We start from the raw sequence: 27949 nt of genomic DNA, 5'->3' as shown, positions 1-27949 counted from the left end.
CGGGGGAACTGTCCTGCCCTTCCAGAACTGGATCGCACAGGCACAATCCCTGCCTGGAGCAGGGCAGCCACAGGCAGCCTTGGGCTCGGTGTTTGAGGCACATGAGGTGGATTTGCTGAACTGCTGCCCTCGGAGTGGAGGAAGGAGGGGTGTCTGGACACAGGGACCAAGTGTTTGAGGTCATGGGCTCAGCAGTGCCCCAGCCAAGGTCCACCAGGACCAGCAGCCATGAGCAGTTTTGGCACTGGGAGGTGATTTTTGAGATGCAGTCGCTCCTGGGGTCTCCCAGGGGAAGCTGTTCATGCTGATTTAGGAATTTGAGAAGTGCAGCATGAGCACCAAGCTTGAGTGTATGTGTGCCTTGCCAGTCCCATAGTCACTGGGAGAAGGACCAGTGTAAAGGTTGGGCAAAGAGGTGCTTCTCCCAAGGTCTGGTCTGCAGCCCCCATCGTCTTCTGCTGTGTTCCTGGGTCTGGCTTCTGTTCTTTTCCTCCCTGTACCCCACCTATTCATTGGCCTCTGCTGAGAACCTGTCCTGGGTTATCTGTTAGCTGATGCCCAGCAGGGATGGCAAAATCCCAAAATTGGTTTGGCAAAGGATGAGGGCAGAAATAGAGACTGGAGAAAGAAAAGGACCAGCTGCTGGGTGCAGAGGGGAGGGTGCTGCCCTAGGTGGATATTTCCAGGACTCCCAGTGCTCCTTCCCCCTGTGGAGAGCTGTGCCATGCCCAGGCAGACAGAGTGAGAGGAATCCTGCAGGCAAATCCCCCTGGGCTCCTCCGCTCAGGGACTCCTTAGCGGTTTCATGAGAAATCAATAATGCTTTTGCATGGTCATAATCGTAAAATAAGTACAATTTATGTCTGCTGCCAGGGCCAAGATTTTTTCCTAGTGGATGAGATGGAGAGAGAGGGACACGCAGACACTTTCCCACAACATTTTCCTTTGCACTGGAACTGCAGATCAGCTCTGGCATCATGGCAAGGGGTGACCCCCATTTTGGGGGTCAGGGTTGTTGTTCCATGTCCAAACCCCTCCTTGGGGTGCTTCAGCGTGTGTTGTCCGTGTCCCCATTTTGGGGGAGACAGGGTGGGTTGTTTGTGTCCCCATGTGGGGGAGCAGGGCAGGCTGTCTGTGCCCCTGTTTTTGGGGGACAGGATGGGCCATCCATGTCCACGGCACACTCAGGCCGTGTCCTTGTCCCGCAGCCCGCCGGCAGGTGGAATGGGGCAGCCATGAACGGCGATGCCCTGTGCCAGGAGCCCTCCTCCCCGCTCCCCGACTGGAGGGAGTTCTGCAAGCTGCACGCCCAGGCAGCCGCCGTGGACTTCGCCCAGAAGTTCTGCCAGTTCCTGAAGGAGAACCCCCACTACGACACCCCCGGGGCAGAGACCTCCTTCTCCCACCATTTCACCGCCAACTTCCTGGACATCTTCAGCCTGGAGGTCAGCCGGGTGTTCGTGTCTGACTCGCCCACCAAGTACAACATCGTGCCCTTCGTGGGGCTGCAGAACTGCCACGTCCCCTACGGGCGGGAGGTCACCCCGAGGAAGGAGGAGACATCCACGGAGTCTCTGGACAGCATGGACGCCCCGCTGGGCGCCAGCCGGTACCTGACCCCGGCCCAGCAGGTGCAGGCTCACAAGGTCTCCTCCTACGGGCAATCCCGCAGCTCCGAGGACGTCTCCATCCACGCTGCTGCCAAGCCCAAGTTCAAGAAAGGCTTCTCCCTGAGGAACATGAGCCTGTGCGTGGTGGATGGCATGAAGGAGATGTGGCACCGCAAATCCTCTCCGGAGCCGGGCGCCGAGGCTGCTCTGAGCGGCCGCAGAGCCGAGAGGGAACCGTGGCCAGCTGGGGGCAAGGAGCCTGGGGACCCTCGGGAGAAATGGACACACAAACTGCGCCTGTCCAAGGTGCCCTCGTCCAAGGTGGAGCTGGTGGACATCCAGAGGGAGGGCACGCTGCGCTACATGGTGGCCGATGACACGAACTGTGTGGGGAGCTCGCAGTGGCAGAAGTGCCGCCTCCTGCTCCGGAAAGCGGTGAAGGTGGAAGGAGAAAGGTTCCTCCTGGAGTTTTATGTCCCTCCAAAGGTAAGTCCTGGCTTTTGTCCACCGTAGTTTGTATGAGAAATTCAAGCAGCAGTTGGGCTTAGCTTGGGGCTTTTTCTGTTTCTGCTGCTGAGCTGGGCTGAAATCCAGTTCTGGTCCAGAGGGAGATCTGGTGCTGTGTGGCTGAGGTGTGAATAGATGGGAAAATGTGCTTGAAACTTGTCCAACCTGCAGGCCAAAATGAACCTTGCACTCTTGGTGTCGGTCTGTGCTTCTCACCTTTTGAGAAAATATAAAACATGAGTTTAAACTCGAATGCATCTCTCTGGATCGCAGCTCAGCACAGATGGTGGGTGGACATTGGATGTGGATGGTGGGCATTGCTCTGGGCTGGACTGGGGGCTTCCCCAGCCCAGGAATGGGGCCTGGCTGGAGGGAAACGACCCCATGTCCATGGTGCCCACTAGGGAGCCTATGGGAGAGCTGGAGAGGGATATCTTACAAAGGCATGGAGTGACAGGACAAGGTGGAATGGCTTTCAATAGGGACAGGTGGGTCATTAGGAAGGAATTGTTCCCTGTGAGGGTGGGGAGTGCCCTGGCATAGAGTGTCCAGAGAAGCTGTGGCTGCCCTATCCCTGGAAGTGTCCAAGGCCAGGTTGGACAGGGCTTGGAGCCACTTGGGATAGTGGAAGACGTTCCTGCCCATGGCTGGGTGTGGAACAGGATTCCCTACAACCCAACCCATTCTGTGATTCTAGGGATGGAGGATCTGATGGAGCCTGACGTGTCAGCTGCACCAGAGAGAAAATAAACTTGGGTTAAAATGGAGCAACTGCTGCTCTTAAAACATTTAAGAGAGAGCTTGTAGAGAGATTCCTTTTTAGTGTAACTTGATTTGCCTCTAAAAATCAATTTTGAAATTATTTTATGGCAACTTTTATGAACATTGTCTGCTCTTCTGTTATAATCACACCCCACTTTGGTTTACAGTTTTCTCCTGTCATCCCATCTTGCTTTCCATCTGGCAAATGTAAAAGTGGCACCAGTCTGGCACAGCTGGAAGAAAACTGCTTTTTGCTTCAGCAGCCCACAGCTTTGTTTTTGTATAGACCCTACAAAAACTATGGCCTTGTCTTTAAACCTTTAAAGGGAAGAACCTTCCTGGAGAGGAGGGGTTTGGAATGAGACGATCTTTAAAGTCCCTTCCACCCCAAACCATTCTGTGATTTTAAGACCCTTCTCTGTCTCAGGGGTGAATTATCACCTTGTTTCATTTCCTTTCAAAGCAGCTGCTGCTTCCTTTCTGACCTTCTCCTGTGCAAACACCAAGATGGAAAAATTCCCCAGGGATGGGAAGAGCCTTGCACGGCTGAGACGTGTCTGCAGGCAGCTCTGGGGCTGGCAGAAATGAAACATCGTGCAAGGGAAAAAGTAGTTTCTGTTCTGTCTTGGATTTATTTATTTTTATTTCCCAATAAAAATGGGAACTGAGCCCATCACTGGTAACTTGCAGCCTGGAGATCCTTGCTGGTCTCATCCCACCCATTGCACCCAAGGCACCAGGCACAGGTTTTGGTGACTAAATCTCATCTCTGCTTCCTGCAGCTGCAGTGCTCCAAATCCCAGAGCCCTGGAGGGGACCAGCCCTGGAGAGCAGCTCCACGAGCTCCTTTGTGGGGATTTGTTATAATTAAAACAAATATCTGGGGAATTTGTTGCTCAGCAAACACTTGGAGTGGGAGGCACCGGGTCTTGCCTCCCCACCGAGGTTCTGGCGGGTGCCAGGGGCCCTGGGGGAAATTAATTTTTCTTTATTTTAATGTAATTAAAATTCCCTGCATGGCTGAGGCTGCTGTGTCGTAGCTGCTCAGTTGAAATGCTGCTCCTGTGCTGGAGAAACGGGGCTGCTTTCCACATGGGAAGCATCCCCCATCAGATAGCACAGATCTCTCCATAGGGAGAGGGTTGAAAATGGAGAGAAATTAAGTGGTGTTGGCAGAGCTGGCAAATCAGCCTGTGCTGGAGCGAGGAGGGTGGTTTGGCAGTTAAAAGCACCTCCCTGTCTTCCACTGGGCCTCCTCTTGGTTTAATTCACAGAGCTCAGAGTTATCAGGCATGGGATGGAAATCAATGCTGTTTATTCCCCCCCCCTGTAATAACCACACAGGCTGAGCTGGTCTTGCCTCTGAGAGCCCTGCTGCATTGTCCCCAGGGACAGTTTGATTCAATTGAGTGACTTTTTTTTTTTTTCATTCATTGATTTCTTTTCATTTATTTTCTTTGGTACTTTTTTTTTTCCTTTTCTCAGGCTTCCAAACCCAAGGTGAGCATCCCACTGTCAGCCATCATCGAGGTGCGCACCACCATGCCCCTGGAGATGCCTGACAAAGACAACACCTTCGTCCTAAAGGTGAGAACAGGGTGTGGATCCCTAAAGGAACCCCCTCTGCACCTGCACCCTGCAGTGCAGGAGGCTCAGACCCCAAAGGGATCGTTGCTTTGGCTTTCAGAGCTGAGATGCCAACAGCACAAATGCACCCCACAGGATCCCTGCCTCCTCCAGTTGACACCAGGGTGTTTTGGCATCAAGCTGTTTGGTTTTCACTATGGGGTCTGGCTTCTCTGTATCACCAGGAGATGGGTTAAATCAGTGACCTGAGACAACCTGCAAGGGAAAATGCTCCTTGGTGCAGCTGCTTGTGGTTTTGTGGCTGCTGCTGTCCCGGATCAGTGATGTGTGGTGGCTGTTTCACTGTGATGGCCCTTAGTGCTGTGATCTATTTGATGAGGTGGCATCTGGTCAAAGGTTGGACTTGATGATCTTGGAGGTCTTTTCCAGCTTTAGTGATTCTATAGGAACAGCTCTGTGAGGCCAATGAGACCCTGGGGTTCAACTGCATGAGTTTGGGGGCATGAGCAGAGAGTGAAATTATCTTTCTTCAGAATTTTCCATATCATGCAATTAATTAACTCAGTGCTGCCTCCTGCTCTGCTGGAAGACAACAGCCTGTCATGGCAGATCAGGACTGAATTTTGCAGGGTCTTGGACACCACGATGGTGATGGATCATTGGATTTTGAGTATTTCTGTGTTCTACCTCTTCTAAACAAACACCTCTCTCCCTGACACTTTTCCCCAAGAGTCAGGCCAGGCTTCCCAGCTGAATGAACCTGCTTGAAAGCTTAGAAAATTATGAAAGGAAAAGAGGGGGGAAATTGAGCCTGGCTTTGTGAAAGCTCCCAAGCCTTGAAATCTACCTGGCCCAAGCACACAGTCCCAGGGGAAATTTCTTTCCATCAAATCCAGCTCCTTGTCAAGGTCACACAACTTCTCCTGGAACCTTCCCTTCCCCAAGGGCTTCTTGCTCTTCAGCCTCAGCAGTGGTCAGTGTCCACCACGGGCACAGAGGCTCATTCAGCTGTTATTTTCTGTGCCTCAAAGGCCAACCTCAAGTGTCTTCTGTTTTCCAGACTGACCAAGCCAAGGCCTTCCTTGCTTTCCTTGCAAGCTGTGGAGATGGAATGCCCCCAAATGTACATGGGGCTGTAGCTCAGAGCAGATGGGAAGGATTGCTTCTCCTTTCTTCTTCCTCTCTGTCCAGCCCAAGCTGATGCAGTTGCTTTCCTCACGTTTTGATGATGATGATGTTGACTCACGCACAGCCTGTGGGCTGGTGGAACTCTGGGATGATTTTTGCAGAACTGCTCCCAAGTCATGGTTCCCCAGCCCACACACCCACAATGATCACTGTGAACCCAGGGCTCACCCTGTCCTTGAGCTGGAGGCTGGTTTCAGCTTTTTCTTCCACTTCAGCTTTGACAAGTTCATTTGAATTCTTGCCTGATCCTCCAACACACTTGCAGTGTGATGTCAGCCATGAATTGATCAGGCATCCTCACATTCTTTTGTCCTCATCACTGAGGAGCCTTTGATAGGAAGGAGCTGCTGAGCACATCCCTCAGCTTTGACCACTGGCCATTGGTAACCCATCAGCCATTGATGTCTGCTGCTCTTGGAATATGGCTCATCAACTACTTCTTGTCACATTTTCATGTGTTGCATCAGAGTCCAAAGTGTGTTCAACACCCAGGATGTGCCACTGCTTCTCCCTATCCCTGGGGCTGTCACAAGCATGAGCAGATGGGCTTGGTCATGACAGATTCCTGCTGGGAGGGTTTCAGCTCTGTGTTTCACCTCCTGGGTGCCTGTGAGGGTTGGTTCTCTCTGGCTGCTGGAGGAAAATTCTGCACTTGCCTTCTTCCCATCTTCTGAAGCCAGACATGCTCTCTCCACTCCCACTGCTAAAAGCTTGGTGACTGCTCCAGCCATTCCTTTAATGCCCTTCTGGAATGCTCCAAACCCTGCCAGCTGGCAAACACCTGCTTTACCAGGTACCTCCTGCCCTGTCCTGGCTCTCCCCCTGCCACATGGGAATCGATCACAATCGATCCTCTGAGTGAGCTGAGGCAGCAAGCACGGCATGGAGCCCCCCCAGCCAGGCTTTGCTCTCCCCTCCCAGCTATTGGCACAGGGTGCTGTTCCCCTTTTCTCACATCCACTGTTATTCATGGTTCATTTTCTGCCTGGGTCCTTCTTGCTGGGACATCTTTCTGCTCTCCCATTCCCCCTTTGTTGGCTGGACTTGCAGAGGGGGTGAAGCACCTTCAGTGCTGGGGTACAGGTTAGGTGGCAAGCTGGGTGCTGTGGTTTCCCTTCCTGTGTGATGTGGAACCCAATCTCAACCTTCACACACAACACACAGGTTACAATGGGTGGAAAAGCCCCTGCCTTGCTTGGGAAGGCCACACTAAAATAGTTTTTGCCAGATTGCCTAAAAACGAGCAGCCAACATGTCCCCAGAGCCCATCAGACACCAAGCACATGCAGTTTTTTCCATTGCACAAGCAGGTGCTTGCAAAATACCCAAGCCCTGCACATGCTTCACTTGCTGTCATGCTCTGCATGAGTGAGCAGCCCCATCTCCCACGTCAGCTTCATGCCTTGCCCTCAAAAAGCCAGAGAAGATCCTTTCTTAAGTGAAACAAACTGGGGAGGGAGATCTTTGCTACTCCCCTCCACCTCTGCTTGGGACAGGGTCCAGGTCACTGCTCTGTTCCCTGCCCTCTCAGGACAGTGATTTTCAGGACAGTGATTATTTTCGGGACAGTGATTCAGTTGTTTGTTAATTGAATTTGCTTGGAGGTTGTCTCAGCTGGCAATGTGACACCCTGCCAGAGTCAGGGCTGTTCTGCCACCTCGGGAACATGATGTTTAAGGCTCTGTGAGGGATGCAGGGAAACCTGCCAGAGGCACACAGCATCCCATGGCATCTGAGTCCACTGATGTGGAGCTTCTGGGTTCTGCCCGGCCCCAGAAAGGCACAGCTCCTTTGAGCTGGACAGTTTGGAGGCTCTTTTGCATCCTAATTTTTATTTATTATTTTTTTCCCGTGGAAGGGGGTTTCTCTCCTCTTCTGTTGCAGTCAGAAATCAGAAGCCTCATGGACCAGCTGCCAGAAAAGATAATGGAGAAGAGGTTTAAAACTCCTGGAGTCTGGCAGGGGTTTGGGGCAGAGAGCAGCATGGCTTCTGCTATACCTGTGCAGAGCTAGTTTTTGGAAGACACAGAGGTGCCCTAGGAGCAAGGGATGCTGTCTGTGCTTGAGCATAGTGCCGTGTACCCCAATGCTGCCAGCCAGGTGTGTTTTTTCCATGGAGGCTGTAAAAACCTTGTAAAAAAGCTTGTCATGTATTTGCTGATAATGGTGGGGTGGAGCTCCAGATTTGGTCAGGGGTCATCTTGGATGCATCTCTGTGGGTCACCCCTTGGAACTTCTGTGCTGGGATGGGGTGGGACACTGCTCCCCTGGGTCACCCCTTGGGATGGGATGGGAGACTGATCCTCTCCTGCTCAGGTGCTGTTCAGGGGGTCTGGCTGTTTGTGGGGTGTGCTTTGCCTCAGGGTGGGGAGCAGTACCCTGGCACAGCTGACTCCATCCCACATGGCCTGCAGGTGGAGAATGGGGCCGAGTACATCCTGGAGACCATTGACTCCCTGCAGAAGCACTCATGGGTGGCTGATATCCAGGACTGCATCGACCCTGGGTAAGGATTGCTGGGGAAGGGGCTCTGTGGGGCCAAGCTGTGCTGCCTGAGCACAGGCTGTTACCCAGATGCAATTTTTGCTGCTTCAGTTGTCACAGGAAGTGCCCAACTCATTCCAGCAGAGGTCTGGAGGCAGAGTTAGCAGCCTGTGTCTGCCAGGGGTACAGAGCACTTGTTCACCCTTCTCTGCCCCACATCCCCTCAGCCTGGTAGAGGCAGGTAACCTGGGAATGCAGCCTCAAAGCAGGAAGCTCCTAACACCCACCTTCTGAAGCTTTTATATCATATTTGAGCTATTCCCATGGTTTTTTCAAGATTAGCATCCATTATATATTTAAGATTCTGCTGGTTTTATTGATTTATTGTTATTTCTATCACAGTGGCATCAGTGTTGTCATTGGAGTCCTAACTCAGCCAAAACTTCTCATCTGCTGTTTCACCAGCACATGCAGCCAGTTGTGTTAGGGAGGTTTGTGTGCCTGGTGCTGCTGCCCTTCAGCTGGCTCAGACAGGCCCAGCCTCAGGGGAAACCCTGGCACTGCCTTTCTTGGCAGAGTTTTGGAAAAGCAAGGTGCCCATGCTTGTAGCAGTGAAAACATCAAGCAAACCTGGAACAGAGGCTTGGAGAGGCTGGCAGCCTCCAGGCTGCCTTTGCTCTCTCCTGCTAGAGAGAGGCATTTGGTCACCACGGAGGTTGCATCTCACAGAGAGGATGTACTGGTGTACTCCAGATCTTTGCTCCTTTTGCTGTTTTCTGAAATCTGTAATTCATTGGCATGGATTGCCCAGAGAAGCTGTGGCTGCCCCTGGAAGTGTCCAGTGCCAGGATGGACGGGGCTTGGAGCAACCTGGGCTAGTGGAAAGTATCCCTGCCTGTGGCAGGGGGTGGAACAAGATGAGCTTTAAATTCCCTTCCAACCCACACCATTCTGTGATTCTATACCTCAAGAAGTACTGATGAGGCTGGGCTGCTGATGCAAGGCTGGGGAAAAGCCTTCTTTTCCTCACTCCATGTTTCAGTGCTGGTTTTCCAGCTGGAGTTGAGCACCACAGCCATGCTCCCCTCAAGCCACCACAGGAGCCACCAGCATCCCCACACCAGTCCCTGGCTCTGCCCCTGGCTCTGCCCCTGGCTCTGCCCCTGGCTCTGCCCCTGGCAGCCTCCCAGCCCTTTCTGTCTGCTTAGCACCCAGCGCCGTCCCGCGCTGGCCTCTGGACGTGACTGTAAAGCAAATAATAATGAACTCCAGAGCAAATAATAATGAGCTGTTTAATACACCGACACACACGCTCGGTGCCAAGAGCGAATTCTCAATCAGCTCCCGATGCTTTTGCCAAGGGCTGCGTGCTGGAGCCGCTGAGTGAGCGCCCAGCCACGGCTTTTCTGCAGAGCACTGCTGGTTTTGGTTTCCTTCCTCCCTTCTTGTTTTTAACTGGCTGCAGCTGAATGACTCCCAGTGGCTGATTCACTTACTGGTCACTAAATAATTCAGCATCTCTCAGGGAGCTGTTTCCACCGACGCAGCCACTTCCTCACTGCCTGTGCCCACGTGGCCCGTGTGAAGCAAGAGAGTCAAGTGCTGTGGGCAGCTCTGGACTCTTGCTGGTGGCTGGGATAAAAATAGGATGTGGAGCAAGTTGGATGTTTGTGCAAGAAGGGTGCTGAAGTGCACGGGGAGGGCTGGCAACAGGGATGCTCTGAGTGGCTCCCTGGCTATATTCCCGCTTGCTGTCTTGCTCCAGGCCTCCTTACTTAGTGTTTTATGGTTTTATGGATGTAATCCCCGTGGGTGGGTAATTCCCTTTGCAGAGGGTCAAAGTGAAAGCGCCCTCAGGTGGAGGTTGGTGGTGGGAGGGCATGGGGGTGCAAAGCACTGAGAGTCAAGGTAGCAGCTTCCCTTCCAAACCCACAAGGCTGCAGCAAAATCCTGCAGCTCGAACCAACCAGCATGATCCATGTAGTGTGGGCTTTCAAGGGTTTAATCCCTCCCACACTGGTTTCTCACCCCCAAAAAGTCATGTTTGGTGGCTGCTCTGCCTCTCAATGCTCTTGGTGCATGGCAACCCCTTGGGAGGAATTCAGGAGCAACAGGGTGTGCTCTTGGATCTCATGGGAATTTTGTTTGGCTGAGTCCCCATTCTATGCCAGTGAGTGGAGGTGCCACATGTGTGTCTCTGTCTGTGCTCTCCTCCAGGGACAGTGGTGATGACATTGAGCTGGTGTCCTGTGCACAGGGAGCCTGTCTGCCAGGCAGGACAACCTCGTCCAGCTGCGAGTTCCTGAATGACGGTAAGGAACTACATCTGGGAAAGTCTGGGAGTCCCTCAGAGCCATAACCTAGCCCGCAGGTGTCTCTAAGATCCAGGACTATCCAACACATTTACCTGCAGAGCAGGACAGCCCCCAGCTTTGCCCAGTGATGGTGGGTGATGCTGAGCCACAAGCTCATCCCTCTGCAATTTCCCTCCCAGAGGTACCCAGGCCACCAGACAGATGTGCCCTGCCCAGCGCTCACAACACTGCCATGGCCACCGCTGTCCCTGTGCCCCACGGCCGAGGCAGGGACTCCCTGGGGGAGCTCCTCACCCACGTCCCACTGGAAAGCTTCCTGCAGACGCTGGAATCGTCCCCCACCGCTGGTGGGCATCTCACAGGTACTGGGATGCAGGATGCAGCCCCAGCATCTCACTCTGGAGGGTGCACAGAGGGAGAGGAGGCAGGAGGAGAGGGGGTGATGTTCAGGTGCTCCCTAAAAACCTGCTGTCCCTGCGGGCAGGGGAGGACAGTGAAGCTGAGGCTGAGATCAACCTGTCTGACTTCCCCTGGTTCCACGGGACTCTGTCACGGATCAAGGCAGCCCAGCTGGTGCTCTTCGGGGGTGCCCGCAGTCACGGATTGTTCGTCATCCGGCAGAGCGAGACACGGCCGGGGGAGTACGTGCTGACCTTCAACTTCCAGGGGAAAGCCAAGGTGGGTGTCCTCCGCTTCTTCATATCCTCTGCTTCTCTGTGAATGTAAGTGCCAGCCCTGCCCAGCACCTCAGGTTCCTTCTTGCTCTGTGGGTGACCCCAGATGCAGCAGCTCTGCAGGGAGCTGCACCCCAGCAGGCCATCCCTCAGGACCACCTGCCCTAGTGCCCTAAGACTCCTCTACAATCTGCCCAGCCCCTTCTACACTTTTCCTAACTGGATCAGTGCCTGTCACATGATAAATAAATACCCATGGGGGCTCAGTGTAGCCTGGCACACCTTCCCCTGCCCTCTCCTTGTCTGTTCTGTGTCCTGAAGTACCCGGATGCACTATGAAAAACCAACCACAAGCAGTTTTTTGCTGGGTCCGTTTTCTAGCAGAGATGGCCTGTTCTTGTCACCTTGCAAGAAGTAGTTCAGGTGGGCTAGAGGCTTCCCCAGGCTGTGACCCCCCAGATCAGAGCTTCAGCCACCCCTGGTTGTACTCAGGTGCCCTCCTCTGTGTTTCTTTATGGTGTTCATCCCCAGGAGGGGTCAAACTTCTGGGGCTGCAACAAGTGGGATCTTACAGGAAACACTCTGCAGCAGGGTAGACACAATAATCCTATATTAGGAGCAAACCTCCCTTACCTGGTGGAGGTAGCTCCTGCAGATTGCAAGGGTGGATCTCACCCTCATGACACCCTGCCCACTGCACTTGCAGCACCTGCGCCTGTCACTGAATGAGAGCGGGCAGTGCCACGTGCAGCACCTCTGGTTCCAGACCATCTTTGACATGCTGCGCCACTTCCACACGCATCCCATCCCACTGGAGTCGGGCGGCGCGGCCGACATCACCCTCCGCAGCTACGTGGTGGCCCAGAGCCCGCAGCCTGGTAGGTGCCAGGGTTGGGCAGGGCTGCATGGGGGCTGGCATCTCGTGTGCACCTAAAAGGGATAGATCCATGGGATTCCCTCCCTAAAGCAGTGTCCTGCTGATGTGTGTGGCTCTGGGGATGTGCCAGGGTGGATGTCAGGACCATGCAGCTGCAGGTTTGTGTTGGTGGGCCCCCTGTCCCTGGCTGTGGGTGTCAGTTCCCTGGCTCAGCCCTGAGAGGAACAGGGAGGTCTGCAAGGCTCAGAGCATCCTGCCGTGTTGGGAGAGAGCAGGAAGGAGAAAGGACCAGGGTTAGGTATGGAGAAGGCATTGTGGGAAGGTGCCACCAGGGTTAGGGATGGAGAGCATGTGTGGGAAGGTGCCGAGCCTACAGGCAGCACGGGAGGGGTCAAGCTCCTGTTTCCCTTGCAGACACCGGCCCTCCGCCACCCCTTGTGCCGCAGCCACCGAGCTGCCGGGTCGACCTGCCACCTCCACACTACTTCTGCAGCACAGCACCCACGGGTCCGCCGGTGCCACCACCCGCTGAGGGGGTGGCCGTGGCCCCCACTGTCCAGGTCCCTGCACCCTACCACCACCTGGAGGGTGCCCTGGGCCCCCGGAGCCGCAGCGACAGCGCCGAGCGCCGGCCGGAGCCTCCTGCCGCCAGCGCCGAGGACTACCATGAGGCTGACAGTGCCCGGAGCCGAACCCGGGCGGTGGAAAACCAGTACTCCTTCTACTGAGCCCCCCGTGCTGGGGGCTGGATGGTGGGAGGGAGCGGGGCAGCTGTGCCCCTCACTGCTGCACCAGCCTCACCACCTCCTCCTGCCACCACCACTGACCCAGCCAGCATCTCATCCTTGCTCCCTGCTGCTTTTGGGAGCAGTGGCAGCGGTGGGCAATGTCCCACCTGGACCTGGTACCAACCTCGGGGTTGGGGCAGTGCTGGGGGTGTGGGAGGCTGAAAGAGTCAGTGCCATTTTAGAGCTTGCAGCCTCCTCTTCTTCCCTTCGGACCAAGAGCTCTCCCAAGGCCGAGCTGGGCTCCCTGCATTTCCTCCTGGGTATGACCATCATGGGATGGCACCCAAAGCTGTGGCAGGCTCCATCCTCCAGCCAAAGCACCTTGGCATGTCCCCTCTGGGGCAGGAGCCCAGCATGGCAAACATCCTTCTGGCACCATCGCCCCACAGACCAGCTGCTGAGGGACTCTGGCATTTTGGCATCTCCGTGCAGACACTCTTTTGGCACACATGGATCACTGAGAGGGCGCTGCTGCAGAGGCCTGAGGGTTTACCTGGACTGGCTTTTGGGCTCCCTCTGGGGCGCGTTTCCTACCCTCTGATGGAAGAAGGTTTTTGTCCAAAGCTTAATGAATTGCATTAAGCTGTCCTGCTGTCCTGCCTTTTCTGTTCCTTTGTTTCCTTTCTCTCCTTCCTGTACCAACAGAGAATCCCTGGATAACCCTTTCTTCTTCCATCTCTTCCTTGGTTTTTCAAAGCCTAAGCTCTCCACAAGGGCATCAGCCTCCTGTCTGCTCTCTGCCGCAGCTGGGCAGTATTTTGCATTGCTCAAGGCAAACCTTCGAAAATATGACACCACCTCCTCTTTACATCAGTTTTTGATCATTCGGGATGCTTCAGGGGGTCAGGCAGAACTCAGGGGCTGTGAGGGACAGCTTTGCCTTGCAGGTAAAAGCAGATATTCCTGCTTGGCTGTGCTCCCAGGAACAAAAACACTACATTGATTCTTTTTCCAACAGCTCATGGAAGCCCCGAGTATGGTTTTACAGGCCAGAATTTGTGCCTCATGGCAGGGTGGGAGATCCTCCAGAAGGGCAGCTTTGCTTGCAGACAAAGTGTTTGCACATCTCCCTTGATTTGGCAGACACAGTTTGTCTTACCCATGGCCAGGACTCCTGGCTTCTCATGTGGCAGTGACATGAGTGACAGTGCTCACTGGACCTGAGCCAGGTGGCTTTGGAGTGTCTGGAGAGGTCTCCAAGTAGAGCAGACCCCACCATACCCAGCTACAAGTTACCATTTAGTTCAAAGAGGTACAAACCAAGCCACAACCTGGAAAACAAACAAACAAACAAAAAAAAACACTTGAATTTGCCTGGGATGGGATTGGGCTAAATTTTTATTTATTAGGTGCCTTCTTCTCTGAGCTAACTAAAGCATGTCCCCAGCACTTGACTCACATGTGCCTCCTACTTCAAGAGGACAGGGGAGGTGTCTCCAAGGCTCCTCACCTCTTCCTGTGGTGTAAGAGCTGCCTTTCTGGCCTATGGATGTGTGAGACAAGGCCTGGTGGTGGATGCCATTCCTGCAGCAAATACCACCTTCTCCCCAAACACATGGCTCTTCAGAGGGCAGCAGGAGCACTTTGCTCTCCTTTCTCAGCCCAGCTAAAACACAGCTCAGAGGAGCAGGGAGAGGCTGAATGCTCTTGGTTGATGGGTTTTACACACATGGTGGATGAGGGGAGATCTCCAGATCTAACACAGACATTGTGACTCTAGTTCTTCCCTGAGACCCCAAGGGGGGGATCCAGAAGGCTGGATGGGAGCACTGCCTTACAGACCTTCAGATACTGGCTTTGTTTCTTACTTTCTGTGTCACAGGATAGGAAAAGGAGGGGGAAGTAATGATCTGCAAGCAAAAGATGTTAATTTGTAAATAGGGAAGAGTCTGGAAGAGTTTACTGTTGTGTAGAATAAATTAATTTTATTTAAAAAAAAAAAAGAAAGGGGAAGGGGGGGCTTGTTAAATGGAGAACTCGAGTTCCAGTTTTAAAATAAAATCACTTGCAAAAACAACATGTGAGCAAGAGCTTGGGGCTTTGCTGGATTGACTGCATTGAAAAAAAAAAAAAAAAAAAAAAAGAGAGAGAGAGGGAGGCTGCTGTCATGCCTCATTGTGTGCAAACCTCGTTGCTATCTCCGGGCAGTTGGGGCCAGGCTGGGTCTGTCTCTGCCTGCTGGAGTGCACTGCGAAGAGAGGAGGAAGGGAGCAGAGTGTTCTTTCCTGATGAGCAGAGGGAGGAGGAGGGTGGGTCCAGGCTGTACAGGACAGGGTTTCCTCTCCTCCCAGTCTGTTATTTACTTTGTCTGGTTAGTCAGTAGTGCAAGTCAGAATGGTCCATCCCTCAAGCAGCAGGATAATCGGGAATGAGCAGCCCTGGGCTGTGAAGATGCCCCTCTCTTGCTAAAGCCTTGTGCTAGCCTCTCCCAGCAGCTCCCCATGGCCTGTCATTCCCCCTCCTCTGCCTTCGTCTCTCCTGGGAGACTGTGCCTCATGCTCTGACGTTGTATGTCTTTCTAGTGTGCTCTTTTCTGCTGAGAATCCCCTGGGAAAACTGGAGCATTGTCCCAGACTGTACTGTGACAGCTAAGCAGTGACAGACGCAGCTAACACATGGCTTTTGGGGGGGTGGAGGGAGCTGCTCAGCTCGGTAATCAGGCCATGGTTCTGTCATGATCCATTCACAAAAACATTCCCACCCCAAAAGTCACCAGAGCCTTTTCACCGCTCCTGGATAGCTCATCCATCAGGAGCTGGGCAGCTGGGGAGGTGACACTGAGGGCTGTGCCTTCGGGACAGCTGTTCCTCCTGCCTCACAGAAAGCCGTTCACACCTCAGCTTATTAGCAAATTGACTAATTACAGCATCAGTCTTGCTGGAAAGCATCCCTTTCCTTTCACAGGGTGTTTGGAAGGGCAGGGGCAGCACAAAACAGCATCTAGCAGAGATTTGATGGTGAAACAAGGGGAAAGCAGCCTTAGCGTGAGGGCTGGATTCCGTGCCAGCAGTGCCTTCTGCCCGGGACCAGAGAAGGGCTGGGCTGCAGGGATGCTGGACTGGGCCGTGGGAATGCTGGACTGGGCTGCAGGGATGTTGGTGCTGAGCTGTGCCCCGGCACATACCATGAACAGGACTGAAATGCAAAGGGATTTTAGCAGTGCAGCTGCCCACGTTTAACGTGGGTGTTGGGAGCTCCATGGCTGCTCCTGCCTGACGTGCAGGGTCTGTCTCAGCAAAGGATTGCAGTGCTTCCAGAAGGATCCCTTTGGTAGGAGAACTCCTCAGAAACACAAATGAGCTTCTTTGATGAAGATCAGGGAGCCGAGTTTTGTTGTTTGGTTCAGGCTGACCTATGAAAACACTACCCTGTTCTAATGCAAATCTGCTGACCCCAGTAAGCCCAGTGCTGTCCAGATCCCAGCACAGCACTCTGATTCTGTGGGGTTTATGTTCTGATGAAATACTTTCTATTTTTGTATGACCTAAGTAACAGTCTTGCCCCCCTTCCCAGATTTTTAAAAGTAAATTATGCAGAATACATCAAAAGTCTGCACCAACTCACTCAATGCATAGTTTGAGAGTGAGATGTTCCCAAGTCTCTTTCTCCACTGTTTTCGAGGGCTCTGCTGGATGACAGGCAGCTGCCTGTTTGTTTCCTGGGGCTGTGAGCTGTGGCTGGAACAAGCCACGTTTTGGGCAAGTGAGTCCAGCTGCTCCCTTCAGCCCTCAGGCTGCCATTTGCCTTCCTCCCATGGGGACTGGTACCAGAAGGCCAAGTCCTGGCAGCTCATCATTCACAGCCCTGCTGTGGGAAGTTGTGTGTTTGGAGAGGTGGCTGTGAGGAAGAAACAGGGTGAAACGTTAGGGATTAGTTGTGCTTAGGACTCAGCAGAGGAAACTCAATCTGTTTGCAGCAATTCTGCATTGTAAAACAGTCTGCAAGGACAGAGAGGGGACAGGGGAGCTGCTGTGGCCTCTGCAACAGAGCTGGTGTCTCCCTGGCAGGACTGAGTCCAGCCTGGCACTGGATGGTTTCTGTTCTGGTGGGCTGAAGACAACCCCAGGCTGAGAGAGCCACAGGCACAGAGGAGCCAGGGAGCTGGCAGACAGTGTGGAGGAAGCTGTTTGCATTGCTCCAGCCAGAGCTGAGACTGCAAGGATGCCTTCCAGGACCAGCGGCCAGCTGGGAACTCAGCCAGCACTAAATTCACACCATTCTTTTACAAATCAGGTTGGTAAGACAAACACGAGACACAAACTAGTGTGATTTCCATAGCAACCTCAGCGGAGGTTGAAAAGTCTTTTGTAAACATAGGGCTGAAGCTGAGGATCAGCTCCGATTTTCTCCACAGAAAGGAGAAGAGAATGGAGGCTTAATAAATTCAGGCCATACAAATGAACTATAAATCTCAGAAGGAGCCATTTCCAACATCTCTGTTCCCTTTTCTGTCACTCTCTCCACATGCACAGCACGAAGCTGTCTGAAACCCAGAGCCCAACTTCCCAGCTCTGGCTTATCTCCATAAACTGCACAAAGGCTTATGCCCCTCTTCCATTGCAGCTGACCTTTACTGGCTAATTCTGTGACGCACACACAGCCCCAGCACATGCCATGCCATTTCTGTGGGGCCACAGCGACTCGAAACAAAATTTGGCTTGCAGTGGAGGCCTGTACTGCAGCCAGCTCTGGCTCCTCTTCCCCACCATGGCTTCCTCCAGCTCCGTCAGGCAAGCGTGGATTTGGGTGTAGCAGCCCTCAGCTCCTGCAAGCGCTGCTCCTGCAAATCCCAGGTGTGAATATGGATGCAGACAGCACAGCATCCCCCCACTGCTACCTGCAGGGATGTGATGAACGGTGCTGCCGTTCATCACTGTCAGCAGACAAAGCTCGCAGGCCACGCTGGTTAATGACCAAAGTGACACGAACAGATGGCGCAGGCAGCCTGCCACGGGGGCACCAGGAAGTGCTGTATCACTTACACCCTCACGGGAAGGGATTTGGCAGGGCTGAGGGTGCCAGTAAAAAACACACTGAATTTTCATCCTGCTCAGGCTCAGCCCGGGCAGAGCACGGCAGATGCCAGAGCTGCCTTGTGAACGCGGCCTGCTGGGGACAGACTGCAGCCCTGGGAACATGCGTGGGGGGACAGGGGACACCAGAGCTCAGCAAACACAGCTTGGGCACGAGCAGGATGCAGGACTACAGCTGGGACATAGGAGGAGTGAGGCAGGGAACAAGTTGTATCTGAGTTTTTGAGGTGTCAGAGGCTGGAGCCAGGCCCTCCTCAGTGGTCATGGGATGAGAGGCAGTTCCACCCAAAAATGAGACAGGGGCCTGTTGGAGTGAGCCCAGAGAAGGCAAACCAGATCATTGGAGGGGTGGAGCACCTCTCCTACCAGGAAAGGCTGAGAGAATTGGGGATTGTTCAGCCTGGAAAAGAGAAGGCTTCAGGGTGACCTAATTGTGGCCTTCCAATACCCAAATGGACAGAAAGATGCAGAATGACTTTGAATACAAAATTGTAGTGACAAATGGGGGGACTGCTTCAAACTGAAACAGTGGGTTTAGATGAGATACTAGGATTAAATTCTTTGCTGTGAAGGTGGTGTCGCTCCGGCACAGACAGCCCAGAAAAATCGTTGACTGCTGCACCCCTGGAAATGTTCAAGGCCACGTAAGACAGAGCTCTGAGCAGCGTGGTCTAGTGGGTGGCATCCCTGCCCACATCAGGGAGGGTTGGAACAGCAAGATCTTTAGGTCCCTTCCAACCTAAACTATCCTGTGATTCTATGAGGAAGGACTTCTTCACTGTGTGGGTGACCAAGCACTGGCACAGGCTGCACAGAGAGGGTGTGGGGTCCCCCAAAAGTCCTCTGGACACAGCCCTGAGTGCCACGATCACATCATGCTGGAGCGGGGGGGGGGGGACTGGGTGACCACAATGCTCCTTTCCAACCTGAAGCATCATTCTGTGCCTTCAAAGAATCCCATTGAGGGTGGCAGAGCACTGGGACAAGCTGCCCAGAAAGAACGTGGGGTCTGGAGACTTCCAAACCCACCCGGACAAATTCCTGTATCACCTGCTCTGGGTGACCCTGCCTTGCTTGCGTGGGGCTGGGTGACCTACAGAGGACCCTTCCAACCATAGTGTGGTGACTCTGCCTTCAGCCTCCGTCCAGGCTGCAGGCTACGGACATTAGGAGGGTGGATTTCTTCGCAGAGAAGGTGATTAGATATCGGCACAGGCTGTGGAGGTGTTCAACAAACGACTTGTAGCACTCAGTGCTCTGGTTCCGTGAGGGCAGAAGCTGGGTTCGATGATCCCAGAAGTGTCTCCCCGGTGTCCCTCTCCCCTCACGGCCCCGACTCCGTGGCTCTGCTGGCGCTGAGGGCCCCGCACGGCGTTCCCTCACAAAGCCCAGCTCCGCCCGGCCCTCCCCGCACCCGCCATGACGGGGCCGCCCGCGTCGCGCGCCGTGACGTCACGGGGGCGGGGCGCGGCCAGGGCCGGAACATGGCGGCGCCCTCGGCCCCGCGGCCGCCCCGGCCCCGCAAGGAGCCGCAGCCGCTCGTCATCCCGCGGAGCGCGGCCGAGGAGCAGCGCCTCCGCCTCGAGCGCCTCATGAGGAACCCGGTGAGGGCACCCGCCGGGGCACGGCCCGGGGCGGCGGGAGAGGAGAGGGACGCCGAGACTCCCCCGGGGTCCGTGAGGGAAGAGGGACACCGAGACCCCCACCCACCCCTCTGGGTCTGTGAGGGCAGAGGGACACCGAGCCCCCTACCCTCGGTGTCTGTGAGGTGAGAGGGACACTGAGACCCTCTCGGTGTTTGTGAGGGGAGAAGGACGCCGAGCCCTCCACCTTTTTCTTTGTGAGAGAAGCGGGATTAACACCCTCTTTCCTCTCCTCCGGGGTCTGTGAGGGGAGAGGGACCAACCCCCCCGTCTTCCTTCCCGGTTCCATGACGGGATCGACACACTCCCCCTTCTTCCTTGCCGGGTCCTCAAGGGGAGAGGGACCGACCCCCACACACTGTATTGCTGTGAGGGGAGAAGGACCTGTGTTTTCTGGGATGCTGTCAGGAGAGAGACGGGAACCCAGGGGCCCCTCAGTGCTCTGCCCGCTGGTCTTTCCTCTATCCACAGCTTTTAATGTGCGGGAGCATGACCCTGGTCCTCTAAATGGATGTTTTGATCCTTTCCTGAGGAGGTTTTTGCCAGCAGGGGACTCTCACCCCCTACTCTGTGTGTGCTGGAGCAGGCTGAGACTTCCCTGCACTACGTTCTTCCTCTGACCTTGCACCATGTGTTCTCCCTCCCCTGCTCTTCCCTGTCCTCTAGCTCTGGCATGGAAGGTGCACAAACACCTTTCATCGTTTCCCAGACTACTGGCAGTGGAATTATCCTCAGTTCCTGTGAGTGCTTGGAGGTGCTGATGTGCTTCCTGCTAGTTCCTGTGCTGAAAAGAGGCACAGCACTCCTAATCCTCCTGGGGTTTGTTGACCTGCAGGCCTGAATTTGAGGGACAAAGAGGCTCCCTTCTGATTCTCCTCTTCTCCCTGCTCCTGACCGCTGTGCATGAAGAAATTGCTGCAGCAGTGCTCCTTCTGAGATCTGTCAGTTGGTGGAAGAGGCTGTTGTCAGACGTAGCCCGCCTTTCAACAGTGTATTAAAATTGCAGACTTTGCTCCTGGAAGATACTGATGGCTGCTTGGTTTGTTCTTGCAGGAAAAGACTGTTCCAATTCCTGAAAAACTGAATGAATGGGCACCACGACCTCCCCCGGAGTTCGTTAGAGATGTCATGGGTAAAGATTGTTCTTCAGATAACTCTGGGGTCAGCCACAGTTAACTTTGAAAAGTGTTTAGCAGGGAAGGACAGAGGAGGTTTTCTGCTGCTCATTTGCTGAAGAAAAGAGGTGTGAAATATGCTTTCAGAGTTGGTTTTTTCAAGTTTTGTTTGGTTCTCTGGTTCCGCTTTTCTGCTGAGTATCAGAATGCAGAGAGAACAAAGCCTGTGGCACTGCAGCACGTGGGCTGCCTGCAGTGCAATAAGCTGCTGCTCTGGTGATGACAAGTAAATGATGATGAGTAAATCTGTCCTCTCCATGGATCTGAGAGTGCTCTGGAAGATTGGCAGTATGAAGTCTTCCTTTTGATTACTTTCAGTCTGAATCTCAGGCTGTGAGAAGCAGGCACGTGCAGCAGGTGTGATTGTGTGTGCTCAGGCAGGGAGCTGGCAGCTGTGTCAGGACCCTGACCCAAGTACTCTGTGTACACTTTACCTCTACCTGCAGGGATTAAATGTAGTAGCTGTGGTATAAACTGGCTGCATGTAGAAGTTCTGTCTTTCCTTGAGACCTCCATCCTTTCTAGAGGTTGACTTTTTCTTATTTCAGAATAATTGATCTTGGACTCAAGTTTTTATATGCTCCTGAATAAAATCTGCTCATTGGAATTCTCCCATGCCTTTTTCAAATAGCTTTGCTGTGTGCTAGAGTTGAATTGTCTTGTTTTTCTGGGAGTATCTGACATGCTAGGGCTCTGTTGGTACCAGAAGTACCCCTGTTGCAGTCCCAGCTGCTGGGTTTTAATTAGATGTCTTCTTTGAGGCTCGTATTTCTGTGTTTTCCCTTGAGGAAGGGCTTGGGAGACAGTGGAAGCTCTCAAGAAGAGAGCACAGTGCTTAAAGCTCCTGCAAGGCTTCAGCATGCAGGCTGATGCCAGGAAAAGAGAGCTGTAGGGATTTAATTTATGAAGAAACAGTTAAAAACTGTCAGTGGATCTGTCTTGCATGGGAAAGTACAACATCACCCTTTACCACCTTTCTGTTGACCTTTGTGTTTGAGAAATGCTGAAAATTAATTGGAAGCAGCATCAGCAGGGTGTTGTAGCTCACCTCTGCCTGTAAGAGACTGAGATGTGCATTTCATCTCCAGTTCTTAGCCTGCCTCCATGTGCAGCTAAGGGTGGGCTCTCCAGGGGGGGAATTGTAGGACCTGCAGTGACCCAAAAGTGTGTGGGTTTGCAGCTCACTCTGGCTTTTGGTTGTAAGCTGGGTTTAAAATGGTGACGTATCCTGTGTGTTGTTGGCAGATTTTCATCTGACAGCACCCTTTCCTGTGTCCCATCCCTCAGCATCTAGCCGTAGTGATTTGTGAGCATCTATTTACCTCCTTTCCTAGCAGACTGAATTCTTCCTTGTTGCAGGTTCCAGTGCTGGAGCTGGCAGTGGGGAGTTCCACGTGTACCGCCATCTCCGTCGGCGAGAGTACCAGAGGCAAGATTTCATGGATGCCATGGCTGAGAAGGTCAGCACAACTCTTTACAATTCCCCCCACCCCCAACTGTCTGTTGCTCGTTGCAAATCCGTGTTTTCTTTGAAAGTCACGTTCAAATAATTCTGTTCTGAGGCACCCATTGTCAGAAGAGTCTGTAGGAGTGTGTGATCCATGGTGTCTGTGTCAGTTCTGAAACATTTGGTGCTTTGTGTCAGACATGCTCCATCTCCTGTGTTCCCTGGGGTTCTAGCACGCAGTAAGGCCTCATGGGAATGTGTTTGTTCTCAGGCTGACTTGAAAGTGCTTTAAAAGCTAGAAATCCCTGATAACACTGCCTTGCACAAACAAAGTGAGTGCCTGTGCACAGAGTCCAGATGTTTCTTTTAAGTCTTGATCGAGTAGCATGCCCCCTCTTTTAGAAAACAGTATTGATGTACTCTCTCTTGGCTGAGATGAGTCCATATGTTAATGTTTGTGTCTCCAATTATTCATTTGTTTTTACTGAAACGTTCATTAGGGCAGAAGCCCAACCTCCCTCATCTGCTCTGGTGAGGATTCCTCCCTCAGAAGGTTTCAATGTTTGGCTCAGGTTGCAGGTTAAAAATGCTGTCTGTACAGGAGTCATCCCGAGGAACATGGCTTTGTATAAAGAAGCCAGACAAAATCTGGCAGAGCTCCCTTCTGTATTTTGCTAAAAGACTTCTCCCTAAAAGGACATGACTTTTAAAAAAAGTATTTTAATTTAGATTGTGACCAAAGTATGACATGTGATCAATTACAGCAAAGACTAGATGAGGAATTCCAGAAGAAACTGGAGAGGAATAAGATGATTGCAGAAGAGCAAACAGCAAAACGCAGAAGGAAGCGGTAAGGGCAGATTTTTCCCAGGAGGCTTGACATGGAAACCCTCACTCCCTGTGCCTCATCTGTAGCTGCATGCTCTGGATAAACACTGTCATTCTGTGTCTGCAGCTGTCAGCTGGGAAGTCTAGCTGTGGAAATTAAATTTGTCAGTGTCAATGTTTGGTTTCCAAAGGTAGCTGTAAACCTGACGGGCTTTGCTGGGTTGATTTCTTTTCCATGCCATTGCTTGCAGGATAACTTTGGACTGGTTGAGTTGCTTTTGCTGACACTATGGTCTTGACTGCAACGTGCCTTGCTGCATATTTGTTTTAACAGTGTCAGGAAAGGTTTGTGTCTGCATCTGGCTTAAGTTTGTGTCTGAATCATTTGATACCAAGCAGTTTCAGTGCAAAAGTGGGTGCTGCTTCATGGGTAGGCTGTTTCTGCCTACCCCATTGATATGTCTGACAGGCCAAGTCTAATAAGTTAGGTGGAAATACTAAGAAAATATTAAATCCACCTTTCTCTTAAATTTTAGACAAAATGAAACAGTTACAAGATTGATGCTCTCGAGAAATAGCCTGAGCACTGTAGAGCAGTGACACAGGAATTGAAATCCCACTCTCTGTTTCCAGGATAGGCTTCAGAAACAGCAGGGAATCGTGGCTCTGCTCTTTCCCAGGATCTGACACTGAGCAGCCTCTCCCTTGCTGCTTTGCATGCTGTGGCTGAGAGTTGCTGTGGAAAGGCCTGTGCAAAGTGGCTTACTGCCATGTTAACACAAAAGTGCACAACACAAACACTGTTGCCATCTTAGTTTAATTTAATGTGGTCCAACAGATGGCCAGCAAGTCAGATCTGGCCTGCTGCCTCTTCTCTGGCTGAGATGGAGAACAACTGTTCCAACAGCAGATGCTGCCTAAACACTAACACCTCCTTGTCCCCCTGCTATGCTCTAACGTTGTGGGTTTGCCCTACTGGAGCCCCTCTAATTTCCCTCACCACCCTTCTCTGTCCTGACCCAACAGGTACAGTTCCTGGCTCTCTGTTTCAAGAGAATTCACTTACGCTGTTGAGAGAGGAGCATGTGAATGCCAGGCTTCTCTGCCTCTATCTGCCATTAACTTGCCAGGTTGCTTTTGCTGGGCAAAGAGAGCTGGGTTGTATGAAATGAAATTCCCTCACACCCCCAGTGCTACTCCTAGGGCCTGACATCATGAGAAAGTACAGCCAAAGAGGAAGGTCAGAGCATACTGCACTGTTTTTATTTTCTTCAATTGAAGTATTTATTACTGGTGATTTTTCCCCCCAGTGTTCAGTTTCTGCAGTCTGGGTTTTAACACCATTTTCTCTTTGTGTTTATTAGCCTAGGTAGCTAAAATGTGGGGGCAGTTTCATTTTTGTTCCATCTGTGTTCTTGGAGATTCTTGTGTATCATAGTTCTGGTTGCAGTGGAGTCATGAAAGACTTAAAAATCAATTATCTAAAAACAACATAGAAAAGTATCTCTTGATCATGTGCTAAGTTTGCTCTTGCTGAATTTTCAGTTGAGGCCAAATTTAAATTGAACTTCTTTTCTGAAATTAGCTTTTCCAGGTTGTCTGTAATATGTCCTTTATCAGTGTATGAATGTGCTGAAGCTTTGCAACATCAAATTTGACAGAGTGTCTTTTTTCTGTGCTCCATAGGCAGAAGTTAAAAGAGAAGAAACTGCAAGCTAAGAAAAATAAACTTGAACAAAAGAAGCAGGAAAAAGGTCAGTGAAATTTAGTTTACTTTGCTCGGGACTTGGTTCTGTTCCCTCATTGAAGGTTAGAAGGTTTTGTTCCACCCCCCCATCCCAAGCATTCTCAATACATGGATTAAAGCCTGAGCCTTAAGCTTGTTATTTTAGCTAATGTTTCAAAATCCTCTTTGAAAGCCATCTATGTTGAGATTTAATCTTACAAATAACTTGGATATTTGTAAATACTTTCCATTTATTAGGGGAAACTTTGGACAGCAAACTCTGGAATCTGAGTTTGTGGATATTTTCCCCCAGCTATTCTGAACTGCAGATTCAGAACCTCAGCTGCTCAGAAAGGCAGGATTGTTCAAGGCTGTGCTTTTTAAAAGTGTATTTTAAATGTGTATGGGAAAACAGGAAAAAATGCACAGCTTGGGCAGCAAGAAACCAAATTATAATTATGTAAGAAATTGAGCCACCTTGGTACCATATGTTCCAGAGGACTATTTTATTTCATAGAAACAAAGGTGAAAAACCTGACTGCCTCTGTTCTCCTGCAGTCTTGAAAATTAATGTTCAGCAACATCAGTGTAACTGTTTGCTCAAACTTTTGCATTCTCATTTCTTCTTTTCAGGGAGAATATTTTAGCTTATTCTTTCAAATACTTGTCCCTTGTGAAATAGCACACAAATGGTTAATCTTAAAGTTACAGCAGGTTCTGGTAATTCTGCTGGAACAGTGACTTGCCTGACAGTTCTACCTTATTTGTGCTTTGCTTTTCAGAATTGGATCTGTTTCAGCTGAACCACTGCCAGCCTCCCATGTAAACAGGGGAGGACAAATTGTTAGGTTAATTTTACTTGTGACAGCAAGTGAATGTAGCAGAGTGAATTTTTTGGGTGTTTTGTTTTCATCTTATGTTTTTTTTTAAAAAGCTACTCATTTATGAATTGTAACTGTGAGGAGAATTTAAGTATGAGTCAACATACTTTTGTTCATTTTGAGTGAGCAAACAGAAAACCCATCCCTTAGGGAGTGGCTGGGAGAGAGGAGAGCTGGATCAGGGACTGGCACTGTGGTATGGGATTACCCTGTACCAGTTGTGAGGCTGGAGTGGTTTTGTTTGGCACAAGTTCATGAAAGACAGAATCCAAACTCCCATGTCTTTGTAAAAGTTCTTAACTCTTTACAGTCTGTGTTCCTCTGTGTAAAATAATAATATCAGGAGAGAGAGAAGCCCCTCAACCATTTTTAGTCGATTGAGAACAGCCTTTCCTTTTTTTAGTTTAGTGTGCCCTGGGTTGTGATCTGATGAGTTTTTTCAAATTAATTAAAGTGTGTTTGTTGGATGTAGCGGGCAAACATTTGTCTTTTAGAATGAGTTAATTAAACCTCTGAATTTCCATGTTTCATCTTTGTTGTAGTAAAAACATTAAGAATGAGGGTTGGCACTGAATGAGGTCAGCTGTTAAGGTTGCGTTAATGAAAAACTCCCAATAAACGCTCAAAGTTCAGCACTTCACCACGCGGTGGCATCAGACCACTGAGCCTAAATCCCGCATGAACTGGTCAGGACACTGAGAGTGTGACTGGGCCTGAAGAACCGGAGAGAGCAGAAAATTGGCTTTTAGATTCAGCTCCCACTTTATGCTATACCTCATTTTTATTATCGGTTATTTAATTTCTAGTTGATGTTTCCTGTTTTTTTAGCTGACTTCACAAGTTTTCTGTGACCCTTGTTAACCTTGGGCATGTCTTAATGAGATCCCGTGCTGGCAGTATAGCAAACGGTCTGTAAAAGTTTATGGCACCCCATGGAGTTTCTGTGGATTTGGATAGGTTGTAGGAACATACTGAATCTTGCCTGTGGCTTCCCAGTGCTCTGTGTGATCCTTCAAAGTTCATCCCAGTCTGCAGAGGTGAGATTGCAAATGAGATAATCTGTCACCACAGTGTTTGACTGTCTCTGCTAGAAAGAAATACTGTTCCAGAGGAGGTGGAGTTGTTTAATGATGGACTTGGTAACATTGGAGATAAGGGAATTCCCCAAGGGAGAATTTGATTTTCTGAGCTCCTTATCACTGGGTAGAATTAATAGAACCTGATTCTTTCCCTGAGTATCTGGGACTGCTTAGTTGTGAGATGCTTAACAAGGAAGACACAGGGGAATATGTTACCCATCCATGCTAATTAGTCTGACCTAATCCACATTTGCTGAGCACCTAAGAGTGTTTTGTTGTGAAATGCTTGAGGAGGAGCCAGGTGGGAACACCTCATCCATTCATCCTGTTTGTGTTTGTAGAACCCGGGCAATCCCAAGAGCAAGGCAGCAGCGAGGATGATGAAGAGGATAGCAAGGAGGAGGAAGAGAAGGAAGATGATGCTGAAGAGCCAAGTTTTGTGATGGGAAGAGGATGAGGCCTTCCAGGCACAGCTGGAAATGCTGTTCATTGCTTTATATTCAGGAGCATGAAAGTCTTTCATCTCAGCCAAGCAGAACCCATTGGCGTACGTTACATCTGCTTAACGGGGCATGGCCTTCAAGTCACAGGCCTGAGAGAAAATGATAGAGAAATGCCAAATAAGAGATTTTTTCTTAATTGCTTGTATAACTGCTGTGCAGTCTGCTCTAAGTTTGCTCTAAAGAGTCAGCCATAAGTCTCTATGACCCTAGAGTTCTTTCTAAAATGTCCCAGAGTGTTTTTCTGTCTGAAAGCTAAAACGTAACTATTACCATTTAAGGGAAATATTACTGTGAAGGCTACGTATTCTACTTATCTTGAAGCTGGTAGCAGTGGGATACATGAATCTAGGGGAAGAGTTTAACCTGAAGTAGAAAAGTGGTCTGTAGCCAGACTCTCCTGCACTGTGAGTGTTCTGCATTTGGGGTTTTGTATGGGGTCATCTCTAACCCAAAGAAATCAGTTTATGTTGCTAGACAAGTTCTATAGATTTTTAATCAGGATCCCTTTTTTAATGCTAAAACTTTCCCTATTGCTTTTCTTCCATGTTTTCTAAATTAATAAAAGGGATGTGTTGGATTGTTCTGTCTTCTATTTTTCTGTTTGGAAGAGGATTTCAGTGAAATAAAGAGATGCTGCAGTGCTGCAGGAAGGGGCAAAGAGTTCAAGTGATGTGGCACACATGAAAATAAGGAAGAAGGTGTTAGCTGCATGTCAGTTACTTTTTGCTTTTGAATTGGAACAATACCTTTTCCCAAAGACTGTGTGTAAAGCCTCCAAATCCTGTGGCAGAAGGGCTTGGAATGGAATCATTTTGCTTGTGCTCAGCTTCCTGTAATGACAT

General features: G+C 51.1%; 2 protein-coding genes across 2 annotated transcripts; both read left to right on the top strand.

Annotated features, from left to right (window-relative positions):
• The first annotated feature begins 1235 nt into the window (after positions 1-1235).
• Positions 1236-12732, top strand: SH2B2 (SH2B adaptor protein 2). Its single transcript, XM_062507167.1, has 8 exons — positions 1236-2096; positions 4365-4466; positions 8069-8160; positions 10356-10450; positions 10633-10815; positions 10938-11131; positions 11834-12005; positions 12419-12732. The coding sequence occupies exons 1-8, from the start codon at positions 1236-1238 to the stop codon at positions 12730-12732; spliced, it is 2013 nt and encodes a 670-aa protein (XP_062363151.1).
• A 6566-nt stretch (positions 12733-19298) lies between these two features.
• On the top strand, positions 19299-27684 carry PRKRIP1 (PRKR interacting protein 1). Its single transcript, XM_062506908.1, has 6 exons — positions 19299-19429; positions 20522-20600; positions 22003-22103; positions 22855-22940; positions 24605-24672; positions 26946-27684. The coding sequence occupies exons 1-6, from the start codon at positions 19310-19312 to the stop codon at positions 27059-27061; spliced, it is 570 nt and encodes a 189-aa protein (XP_062362892.1). The 5' UTR covers positions 19299-19309; the 3' UTR covers positions 27062-27684.
• The last annotated feature ends 265 nt before the right edge of the window (positions 27685-27949 follow it).

Source organism: Cinclus cinclus, chromosome 22 (assembly GCF_963662255.1).
Source record: "Cinclus cinclus chromosome 22, bCinCin1.1, whole genome shotgun sequence".
Classification (NCBI taxonomy): Eukaryota; Metazoa; Chordata; class Aves; order Passeriformes; family Cinclidae; genus Cinclus; species Cinclus cinclus.
This window is presented reverse-complemented; position numbering and strand designations above follow the sequence as displayed.